This window comes from Gossypium raimondii, chromosome 5 (genome assembly GCF_025698545.1).
Source record: "Gossypium raimondii isolate GPD5lz chromosome 5, ASM2569854v1, whole genome shotgun sequence".
Classification (NCBI taxonomy): domain Eukaryota; kingdom Viridiplantae; phylum Streptophyta; class Magnoliopsida; order Malvales; family Malvaceae; genus Gossypium; species Gossypium raimondii.
The window spans coordinates 12,047,368-12,060,213 of NC_068569.1; the positions used below are offsets into that span (position 1 = coordinate 12,047,368).

General features: G+C 28.6%; 1 protein-coding gene across 1 annotated transcript; it reads left to right on the forward strand.

Annotated features, from left to right (window-relative positions):
- The first annotated feature begins 5,049 nt into the window (after positions 1–5,049).
- On the forward strand, positions 5,050–6,874 carry LOC105769297 (cytochrome P450 710A1-like). Its single transcript, XM_012589833.2, has one exon. It carries the CDS (start codon positions 5,103–5,105, stop codon positions 6,609–6,611), a length of 1,509 nt encoding a protein of 502 aa, XP_012445287.1. The 5' UTR covers positions 5,050–5,102; the 3' UTR covers positions 6,612–6,874.
- Positions 6,875–12,846: the final 5,972 nt, after the last annotated feature.

The following is a 12,846-nucleotide window of genomic DNA, read 5'->3' on the forward strand; positions in this document are numbered from 1 at the left end:
AGCATGAGAAACTTGAAAGTGAGTAATCAAAACTTTTAGTTGATTTTTTTTTCTTAAATTAAGTTTTTATTTATTTGTAGCTTCAATCAAGCATGGAAATATTTTTTTTTTATTTTTCTGGGTTTGGTAAAACAGGGAAAAAAAGTTTTGCAAAAAGGTCATGGTTTCTACTTTTGATTGGATAATTTGATAAAAAAAATTAAGATTTTTTTGTAAGATTTTAGATTGTTTTACATATATATTTTGAAAATTTATTTTTTAAAATTAACATTATTTTAAATATATCTTTTAACAATTTATATTTATTTTAAGATTTATTTTAATTTTTTAGAATTATTGTTAATAATTTTAAAAAATCAAAATGATATTTTAGCTATAGTAAAGAGATCAAATTAGTAATTAATCATTTAAAATAACGTTCCACATTATCATTTAACAGACCAAATTTAAAGTAGGGGTTAAGTTGCATGTTTTGAAATGTATAAGAATTTATTTATCCATTTTTTCAATAGAGGAGTCAAAACGCAATCTACCTCTAAATGTAAGGACTTTCTTAATACTTTTAATGTAAAATGAAGACATTGAAAAGATTAAACTAACTAAAAGTTAATGTTTTGAATAATTTTGTTAAACACGTTTAATAATCTATAATAAAATTGAAATGATAAAAATTTCAATAAAAAGAATGTAGGTTTCATAATCCATAATAAAATTGAAATGATAGATTTTTTAATAAAAATTAATAATAGATAAAATGGTTCTTTTCTTTTTTGGGCATTCTAAATATTAGATATATTCATTCATACTGAATCGTGTAAAGGTTATTGTCCAGGTTGGCCTTAAAATACTATTTGGTTGCTATAATTACAAAGGATAATCCTGGATACAAAATTCATAAACTTGGTTATATGACCATCGCAATAATTCAAGACACCTTACTCAATAATTGAGGTGAGGTCAACTATCCCCAGGATTTGGATGTGACGATCTATTTGTTAAACTAGATCATCATCACTCTCAATAATTAAAAACTTGTTCAATATATTTATGGTGGCTAGACATTAATTTTAAAATTTAGAACATCTTTGATTTTAATTTTGATCAAATATTTGGAAATCAAGCTGGTCCCATTGAATCAGTATTTTATTTGAGTTTTTTAGGCTGTTTTACTTAAATAGTCTAAAAAAATATTATATTTACAAAAACAACCCAAGTTTAAAAATAATCACCAAAATAACCTGATATGAACAGTAAAATAGGATTATGGCCTGTCAATGGCCGGAACCAACTCGTATTTTGGACCCATGATTGCCTGATAATTGTATCAGAGTTTAAAAAATGATTTTTTTAGTTCTGACCTGTCAATGACCAATGTTAATATAAAAGGAAATCTTAATTCTCCATCCAAAGTTAATATAAAAGGAAAATAGATATTATAAACCGGTGGTGCCACTTTCAATCTTTTGCTTCATAAATAGGATTTGCTTGTTTATAAACATTAATAAAGAATAATTTAATCATTTTCTTTTTAATTATCTCACTTTTTTCTTAAATTAAGTAAAATATATTTTATTGTTTTATTATTACGTTTTTTTATTGAATTTATTTTAATCTTACATTCACCATTCGCCAATACCATTAACACACTGTTTAGTCTGCCATCTGCAAAATGCACGAGTCAAAGAAGAAGATTAGTCTGCCATCGATAGCGCACAACTTTCGTGGGTGCTAGGGTCAAAAGAAAAAGAGAGGCTATTTTACCCAAATAGCCCAAAAAATATTTTATTTACAAAAATAATCTTGGTTTAAAAACAAAAACGAAAAGAACCTGAAATGAACAGTAAAATCAGGTTGTGGCCTATAAATGGCCGAAACTAATGTATTTTTTTTGGACCCATGATTGCCTAATAATTGTGTTAGACTTAAAAAAATAAATTTTTTTTATTTTGGCCTGTCAATGGCCGAAACTAGTGTATTTTTTTTAAGATTTTATAATACTGATATACAAAAAGGAAAAAAAAATTTTGGATGCTGGCCTGTCAATGGCCGGCACCCTTGTACACCAAAAAAAATTTGAGTTTTGGTCTGTCAATTACCGGTACCAGAATACGAGAAAAAGTAAAAAAAATCTTTTTTTGGTGGTGGCTTGGCAATGGCCGGCACCACCTTTTTTAAAAAAAATTTACTTTTTTCATGTTAGATGAAGCTATCAGTATATGAAAATAGTAAAAAAAAAAATTTGTTAAAGGTGGTGCAGGCCATTCCGAGACCAACACTAAAAAAAATAATTTTTTTTACTTTTTTCGTTACATCTAGATCCTGGGGATAGTTGACCTCACCTCATAAATGACATAATGCCTTAAATAATTTATACAAGTCCTCATCTTTGTTACAGTATAATTTGGCCATATCTCCCTTTCCATTTTTTTTTTTATTTTAAGAAATAGTCAATAACATAAAACATATATTCTTAATGGGCAAATGAAATTTTAATTTTTTATAATGGAGGGGAACCCAATGTACTATTCACTGCCTCTTAGCCTCACATCGTCATTACTTGCATTCCCTTCCCAATCTATAATAATAAACCCATCAACTAAATCGAACTTAAAATCTATCTTTACCACTATGTATAGTAATTCTACTTGAAGATAAATTAAATTCCTAAAAAATATTTTAAAAAAAACACTTCAACAAAATTGCAAGTAATTGGTGATGTTAGCAATGACACTAACATCTCGAAGCTTTTCTCAGTTTGGTTGATGGCCAGTTTCCTGTTGGGACTTTTCGACAAGACAGACACAAGTGCCATCGAAGGAAGGGAAAAGGACACTTTTCACACTATTTATCGCTCAATTTGACTTGCTCTCCTCGCTATTTATAGCTTTTTGCTTTTTCTATAATTACTTTTTCACTTTAAAATTTCCTTCGTTTATTATAAAATTAGATGCAACCAAATATATTTCAATTACATTTATATTAATATAAGTATTAAAATTAATAATTATATTCAATAACTTAATTAAACTAATTAATATTATTAGTTAATACAATTGACATAATTACATTTATATTCAATTACTTCATAAAGCAACATTATTTAAAATAATAACTAATTGACATAATTAAATTATTTTAATCATTCAAATATAATACTAATAAAAATAATTTAATCATTATTAAATTAATTATTTGTACAAAACTGAGAAAATGTAAATTAAACTCTTCACTCCTTTTTATTAGTCAATAAATTGACTTCATAAATAATATATAATCAATACAATTATAATACTTTAGATGAATTATTTATAAAATCTTATATATTAAATATGGAGTTACTTTTTTCTTTTTACTTTTCAAACAAAGTAATATATCTTTTAGTTAAGGAAACATAATAATTTAAACAATTTTTTATCTAACAAATATAAAGTAGTTTAATATAAAATTTATTTTATTATTATATAAATTCATTTAATAAAATTTTTAAAATAGAATCAAAATTTTTATTTAGATAAAATTTCTTATTAAATCAATTTGTTTAGTGAAATTAAAAATATTGTGGCAAATCTTAGAAATAATAAAAGAAAACATGGTTTTGTTTTTGCCATCTGCCCTCCAATCTTACCATAATTAATTAATTAGCTAAATGTATGGCTGAATTCATTGGTTGAGTTGGCATGAATATGATATTGATTGGTTGATGTATAAATCCAATTTAAAATTTGAATGCGCATTTTTCTTGAAGAGAAAACAAGAATATTTTTATTTCCACTATAGTTTTCTCCACCCAAAGAAGGATATGTACTAGTTTAAATATTAAATCAAAAATTAATTAAAAGTTTTGTCTGTACCTGGATTTTGCTAATCAACTTTGAAAAGACCAGAATCCTTATTGCCAACCTGTTGGCGGTTTGATCTAGACCTGTCCATGGGCCGGGCGGCCCAGCTCGACCCGACGGCCCGCCCGAAATATGGAGGGTTCGGGTAAAAATATAAACCCGAAATATGGACTTGGACAAAAAAACGAGGCCCGTTTAAAAAATAGGCCGGGCTCGGGCTCAACTTTTTTGGCCCAAACCCGGCCCGGCCCGGCCCGAATATATTAAATATATTTTTATTTTTATTTTTAAATTTTAAAATACTTTAAAAATATTTTTTTTATTTTTTATTTTTAAAATATTTTTTGTGTTTATTAAAAATCGGGCCGGGCCAAGCCGAGCTCGGGCTTATTATTTTTTTCTCGGGCCGGACCTAGGTAAAATTTTAGGCCTATATTTCGGGCCAGGCCTAAGAATCGGGCCAAAAATTTTTACAGGTCCGGCCCGGCCCGGCCCATGAACAGGTCTGATCACATAGGCGTAACAAAGAAACGCAAAAATAATTTTAAATTCCGAAACGATTAAAGCAATTTTAACCATGATAATTTTAGCTTGCAACATATATATATTATAATTAATTCGAAATTTGCAGCGTCTACCACGAAAAACACCTTGTAATATTTCATATAACATAATAGTAACATATTAAAAACAATAATTTAATCTATTCAAAAGATTCTTTTTAGACCTACACTATTTATAAAAAAATAACAAATATAATTAGAATATATGAAGAGATTTTTTTTAAAAAATTATATATTTTAAAAATTATTATTTAAACTCGATAACGCAGGTCAAAGTTTTCATTTGATAATATTAAAATAATTTTATATTGCGTGGACTTGTGGAATTCTTTATACTCTAGAAGCTGTGGGCTACAATTTCATGGAGTTGTATCAGGTTTTTCATTGCTCTGTACAAGTTGAAAAGTCAAGGCGGAGATCGACTTGATTTCCAGCTATTTATTTCGAAAAGGACTCTGCTGACCTCAATCATTCCAATGGATGCCAAACTCTTTCGTCATTAGATGTTGATATAATATTTTTGTATTTTTGTAAATACAAATATTTTTTTGGGCTATTTAGGTAAAATAGCCAAAAAAAAAAAAAAGATGACAAATTTTGACATTGAAATCTCAACACCTTCCCCTCTGCTTTGACCATCCATTCCCTCTATTTAATTTCTTTCTGCCATTCCCAATTTCCTCTGCACGCCCAGAAGAAAATGGTCGCTTGTTTTTCTTTTCTTTTCCCTCTTGCTCCATTTTTTGTCACCTTTTTGTTTCTTATCCTTTTCCTGGAACAGATCTCTTACTTGCGCAAAAAGCGAAATGTCCCTGGCCCCAACATCGTCTTGCCTTTCTTGGGCAACGCCATTTCATTAGTCACAAAACCCACAAAGTTCTGGGAAGTTCAAGCTGATTTGGCTACTTCTCTTGGATTTTCTGTTAATTATATCATTGGTTGCTTCATTGTCTTTATCCGAAGCACCGAACTTTCCCACTATATCTTCGCCAACGTCCGACCCGATGCTTTTTTACTTGTGGGACACCCTTTCGGTAAAAAGCTTTTCGGTGAACATAACATGATTTATATGTTCGGACAAGATCACAAAGATCTTCGCCGTCAAATCGCTCCTAACTTCACTCCTAGGGCTCTCTCTACCTATACTGCATTGCAACAGATTATCATTCTCCAACACTTAAAGTCATGGGAGCGTCTTTCCTCGGAATCGCCGGGGAAGCCGATTTCTCTCCGCCTTTTAGCTCGCGACATGAATCTCGAAACCTCTCAAACTGTTTTTGTGGGCAGGTATTTGTCTCATGAAGCTCGGGACAAGTTTAGAGACGATTATAATCTATTCAATACAGGTTTAATGAAGCTCCCGTTTGATCTCCCCGGTTTTGCGTTTCGAAACGCCAGGCTGGCCGTTGAGCAATTAGTCGAAACCCTTGGTGATTGTGCTACTCAAAGTAAAAAGAGGATGTCTGAAGGAGACGAGCCTTCTTGTTTAATCGATTTTTGGATGCAAGAAACTGTTAGAGAAATAGCGGAGTCCAAAACGGCGCCACCTCGCTCTAGCGACGTAGAAATCGGCAGTTACCTCTTTGATTTTCTCTTCGCCGCTCAAGACGCCTCCACTTCGTCGCTCCTCTGGGCGGTGACCCTCCTCGACTCTCATCCCGATGTTCTCCGTAGAGTTCGGGAGGAAGTATCAAGGATTTGGTCGCCGGAGTCGGATACTTTAATAAGCGCAGAGCAACTGAGGGAAATGAAGTACACTCAAGCAGTGGCGCGTGAGGTTATAAGATATCGGCCCCCGGCGACGCTAGTACCACACATTGCAATGAAGGATTTCCCGTTGACCGAGTCATACACAATTCCCAAGGGCACGATCGTGTTCCCCTCGGTTTACGAATCATCCTTCCAAGGGTTCACGGAGGCGGACCGGTTCGAACCGGAGCGATTCTCGGAGGATAGGCAAGAGGAGGTGATTTTCAAACGAAACTACCTGGCATTCGGTGCTGGGCCCCACCAGTGCGTGGGCCAAAGGTACGCCTTGAATCATCTGGTGCTTTTCATTGCCATGTTCGTCACGGTGCTCGATTTCAAGCGACACCGAACCGAGGGCTGTGATGAAATCATGTATTGCCCGACCATCAGTCCCAAAGACGGCTGCCGCGTCTCCTTATCTCGGAGGTGCTCGCGTTATCCCAATCTCTCTCTTAATTGACCAAAAAGCCCTCCAAAGTTCTCTCGCCTTCTTTTCCGGTGAACTTGGTAGCTCTCTGTGATTATTGTCCTTTGCTGCTTCTCACGTCCTTCAAGGCTGGGACCGTCAAACCTTGTTTGTGGCTATGATTCTTTGATGTGAGGTATTTTTATGTACATACACATTGATGGAGGGTTTGGATAATTTCTTCTTTTTTTTCCCTTAAATTAATAAATGAAAATTGGTTGGTGTTTTATCAAATAAACAAAAAATTGTATTTTAAAGTTGTAAAGGTCCTTAAAATATTAATTGGTCACAATAATTACTACAATTACAAAGGACAATCCTGCACCTGCATACAAAATTCATAAAACCATTGCAATAATTTAAGACAGCTTACTCCAATAATAGAGTTATGTGTTTGCATTATAATGATAATAATAATGGTGTCATTTGATCACTATCTTCTTTATTTGCATGAATATAATTTGGCATTTTAGGCAAAAATGACAATAATTCTGAGTTTGAAATTACCTTTTTTAACACGATAAAAGTATTTTATGCATAAGTAATCCATGTTATACTCGTGCCCATATCGTTTTCGCTCCCGACAGAAATGTGTTGCCGAGTACTATTTTTGGATTTATTATTATTTTTAAATATTTTTCATATTTATTTTTAGTTTTTAATAAAGTAGGTTACAAGAATGAGACATCCCACTATCTTATCCTCACTCTCAATCATAAAAGATAATTTTAATTTAAAATATCAAAATTTTATATTAATCCAAATGGGTCAAAATACAACAAAATGTTTGAACTGCCCTCAAATTTTAATCAAAAGTTACGATTTGACTTAAATGATATTAACTACTATGGACATGAAATTTAGACTGCAACATAAAAATTCAAAATTTATCTTCTTCATTTGAATTTGTATTTATTTTAATAAAACAAAATGACAAGTGACATGGAATAACATTGGCTAATATATTAATTTTAGCAGATATATAACTAAATATTCCATTGCAAAACCTATATTATAATTAGACTTATCATGAGTTAGGTCATTTGTCCAGATCCGAAGGTCTGCTTGAAAAGTGGATGGATTTAAGTAAAAATATAGGTATAAAAATAGGCTTGGACAAAAAACAATACTCTTCTTCTAAATGAGTCAAACCTCGAGTAAGTTTTTTCCTAGGCCCAATTTAAAATTGCCTAAATATTTTTTTCATTCTTGTTTGCTACTATTTTGCCATGGTTTGCTGCCATTTTGACATTTTACTGCCATTTTGCTATTATATTATTACTATTTTAAATATATTTGTTTATTGTATTATAATTATCCTAGTGTTATTTAAGTATAAATAGTTTTTTAATGTATATTCAATTTGTTCAGAAACATTTATTCTAATGTTTTTAGTGTATTTAATGTATTATTTTTAAAATTTTTTTTATATATATAAAAAACATAAAACGGGCGGGTCAAGTCAAGCTCAACATTTTTTATTTAGGCTAGACTTGAACAAAATTCTAAGCCCATTTTTAGGATTGAGCCATACCTACGCCTAGAAAACGGGCTTAACATTTTGTATTACTCCGATCTAGCCATGATCAGGTCAAGCGATAACCCCCAAAATTAAAAGAAATGAGGAATTAAAGTTATTACTATATCATAAATTTATACTTTACAAGTTTAAAATGGGGTTAATTTATGTTTTAATGCTGAAAAAGATTTATACAAAATTTTAATTTCTAACCGTAAAAAAAATAATTAAATAAAAACGCGCCCTATAAATCGTATTTTCACTCCTCTCAAAATATAAAGTAAATCGATAAATTTTAAAATATCAACTTAGATTCTCAAATAAATTTTTTTCCAATATGTACATAAATTAACATTTAAAATGGTTAAAAGTGTTTTTTCTTTTATTTACTTCACTTTATGGTAACGGTGTTAAATTATTTCTAAAAAAAAAGAAAAGAAAACAAAATAGAAAAGGAGATATGGCTAAATTATATGGCGAGAAAGATGAATGGTTATAAATGTTTCCCAGGACCGGGATGTGACGATCCATTTATTAATTAAAACCTTCTAGAAAGATTGAATTTGAAATTTAAAATATGTTTGGTTTTAGTTGTGTTTTGAAATCAAAATGATCCCATTGATTTGAGTTATCAATTAATATTATTCAAAGAAGTTAATCCCACTTTTAAACACTTAAGAGGCCCCAAAGAATATTCAAAAAAGAAGGCCCTAAATTAAAACACGATCAACGTTAGAATTTGTTATATTCCTGGAAAGATTTTCCTTTTTCTTTTCTTTCTCCAGTTGTCTAAAATTTTGTGTCAACAGAATTCTCCGTAGTCGATATAAAATACACATTAAATTATTAGTAAATTTATATTTTAATCATTCAATTTTAAAATGTTATACAGTAGCCATTAAATTATTTAAAAGATTTTGTTAAAATCATTATTATATGACTTTCTCCATTTGCTTGGCCTACATCAATCAAAAGCTCTCTTTTTTTCTCCTATATTCTATATTTAATTTTTTTTTCCATGAAACTACTTTAAACCTCACGATTTTGCAAACTAAAAGCCAAACAGGTTTCTTCTCCGATCTCTCACACTGACTGTCAGATTGATTTGGATCTTAAGTATGTCCTTCTACTCGTCGATGTGTATTCATCCACCATATTGACCATCGAATTGTTGCTTAAAGCTCATTAGCCGAACTTTATAAAAGGAAAATTTAACAACCTAGTGACTTAAATAAAAACTTTTGAATTGTTCAATGACTTAAATGAAATTTTTGAATAATTCAATGACCACTTTATAAATTTTTAAAGTTAAGTGACCAAAAAATAAACTTATTAATAATTTAGTGACTTTAAATGTAATATACTCATATAAAAAATAGATACTATGAACTGGTGGTGCCACTTTCAACCTTTTAATTTTAAACTCTCATGACAAATAGGGTTTGCTTGTTTATAAGTATTAGCCTTTAATGTCACATGTGTTACCCATTATTTTATACATTTTTAATTTATAGAATAATATATATTTTTAATTTAAAATGCATTTATATTGATTAAATTGTACTAAATGTCAATTTCTTTTGAAAAATAATGGAGAGACTAAAACAACGTATTAAAATAATAAAAACAAAAATTGAATTAATGTATAAAATTATCAAAGTAATATACAAATTTGAAAATATATGAGAAAGTAAATACCAAAATATTTACACAAAATCAACGATGACTAAAAATAGTTGTAAAATTTTGAATTTCTTTTCAAAACAAATATTTTATTTGCATCAAACAAATAATAGATAAAGAAAAGAATAGATTTAAGATTACTTGCTTTGTGTAGTATAAACAACTTACAAATTTTAAAAAGTAATATCATGATATTATATTACCTCATCATTAATTAAAATAAGATTTTATCTCATTTTGGTGTCATTATTATTCGAACATAATTCGATATTGACTCTTCAAAGAAACATTAGCACTGCTTGAATGCTTTATTCTTTTTCTATAATTCTATCTTATTATCATTAATCGCCTGTAATTTTTCTTAAATGCTCTAAGTGGTTGCATATACCTAACCATTGAGTGTTACTTATAAAGCTAAAAACAACTCTAATATTAATTAAATGAGAATCAAGATACTTATAGTTTTATTCAATTAATAAATCTATTTTTACATAAATAATATTGGCATAATATTTTTTAAAAATAAAATAAAAATTATAATAGGGTCAAAATTAAAGTATAACTATTTTAATTAATAATTATAATTATAATTCTATACAAGTAAAAATTCTATTATGAAATTAGCAAAAAATTATTTTCATAAAAGAATGTTTTAAATAAAAATTATAAATTTAATTATAATTATTTTTAAATGTGTAATTATCACAACTTCTATTTTAAGTTAATATTTTTAATTAATAATTCTAAATTAAATATTATAAATATTTTTAAATATCAATTTAATAATATGATGAAAATGAAGAATATTTTGTTAGTTCAAAAGTTTTTCTAAACCGTAATTTTATATATACTAAAGATTAATAAAGAGTAATTTAGTTATTATTTTAAAATTTTGTAATATTTAATCATCCTACTTTTCATAAATTTAATAAGAAGTAATTTTTTATTACATGTTTATTGTTTTAATATCACAATCACCACTACCATTAAACACTCATGATATTTTCTAATAAACGGCACGTATCTAAAAGCGTAGGAGACTTGGCATCCTTTATTAAATGATACAATACACCCTTTAAATATTTTAAGAATTTAAATTTAAACTAATTTTTCCGAATTATTTAATTTAATTTAATATTAAAATTTAAAAATAATAATTCAATTTAAAATATTTTAGGGTTAAAATATAAATTTATCATTATAATTTGTTTTCATTGATATGTGCCATTATATTTTAATAATATGAGCAAAATTACTATTTAACTTTTATGCGATTTAATTCTATTACTAACCTTTTATTTTTGAAATTTGCAATCAATTTTGATTTTTAATTAAATTTTACAGCTCAACGTTAAATTTGATAATTTGAAAACTTGATTTAATAAAAATATTTTATTTTAATAGTTAATAATGATTTAACTTATAAATATTAAAAATTAATAAATTAACTTAGAAGTTGTATTTAATGAATCGAAAACTTGAAATAATAAGAAAAACAAGTTTATTTTATAAAATAACCATTTTTATTTATTTTAATATTATATTAATTAAATTATTATTGATAAATATTAAAGTAAAATATAAAAATGATTTATTAAATTTGGTCTTCAAACTATTTAAAATTAAACTTGGCAAAATTCAATTAAACTTTAACTTTAAAATCAAATAAAGGTAAAAAAATCAAAATAGAGTATAATGATAAATTTATCTTTAATTTATAAGAACAATGATAAAATATTAATCATGATTTTCAATTTCCGCTGAAAATATAGTCACCAAATTGCATATTAACCAAACATTTTAATATAAAATTATAAGATATGGCGTTTTAAAAGAATATATTTCATCTCCACCCAAAACAAAACGTTTAATTTTGTGCTTACCAATAAATAGAGTGAAAACGGGTGGGAATATATAAAATTTAATCTTAAAGTAGGGGCAAAGGCAGAACAATTTTTTATGGCGAATGAAATTTTAACTTTTTATATAGTCTATATCTTTATAATTTTTAAAGGATTAAATTAAATTTTTATAATTTTAAGAAGGTCAAAATATAATTTTACCTTTACTAATTTAAAATTTTAAAAAAACTAAAGGACCTAAATGACAAATTTTCATTTTAGGGAGGCCGGGTCCCATTGCCCCCCCCCCTCCCCCCGGGCGAGTCGCCTCTGCCCTAAAGGATGCTTCCAACCATGTGAAAGATAATTTGCCTCATTGATGATGCAATGAAGATGTTGGGTCAAAGAAAAAAGTGATAAGCAACCGAAGAAAAGAAGGTCAAACAGCCTAATTGGAGGTCCAAATTAGTATATGGAGATTAGCATTTGGCAAATTAGCATGTTAACCGAAAGCCAAACTGTGCTGGCCATCTGCGTCAAAGAAAAACAAATATGACTAGTCTAGAAAGATTGTTTTGAATGAGAATAGTTTGATGGTTTCGTGGTCACTCGGGACAATTTAAGAATGACAAAATTTGACTATTGTCTGAAATATTATCAACTCAAACCTTGAAACATCTCTTACTTGGTAATTTAGTGCTAAACCAAAACTAAATAATGTTTGTAAAAATAGATTAGCGACTTAAAATGGCAGTGTCTGTGTGATAATGGCGGGGAACCCAATGTACTATTCACTGCCTCTCAGCCTCACATCTTCATTACTTGCATTCCCTTCCCAATCTATAATAATAAACCCATCAACTAAATCGAATTTAAAATCTATCTTTACCACTATGTACAGTAATTCTACTTGATGATGAATTAAATTCCTAAAAAAATAATTAAAAAAAACACTTCAACAAAATTGCAAGTAATTAGTGATGTTAGCAATGACACTAACATCTCGAAGCTGTTTCTCAGTTTGGTTGATGGCCAGTTTACTGTTGGAACTTTTCGACAAAACAAATACAAGTGCCATCGAAGGAAGGGAAAAGGACACTTTTCACACTATTTATTGCTCAATTTGACTTGCTCTCCTCGCTATTTATAGCTTTTTGCTTTTTCTACAATTACTTTTTCACTTTAA

Coding starts and splice junctions, on each gene's coding strand:
- LOC105769297 (XM_012589833.2), top strand. CDS start 5,103: ATGGTCGCTTGTTTTTCTTTTCTTTTCCCTCTTGCTCCATTTTTTGTC.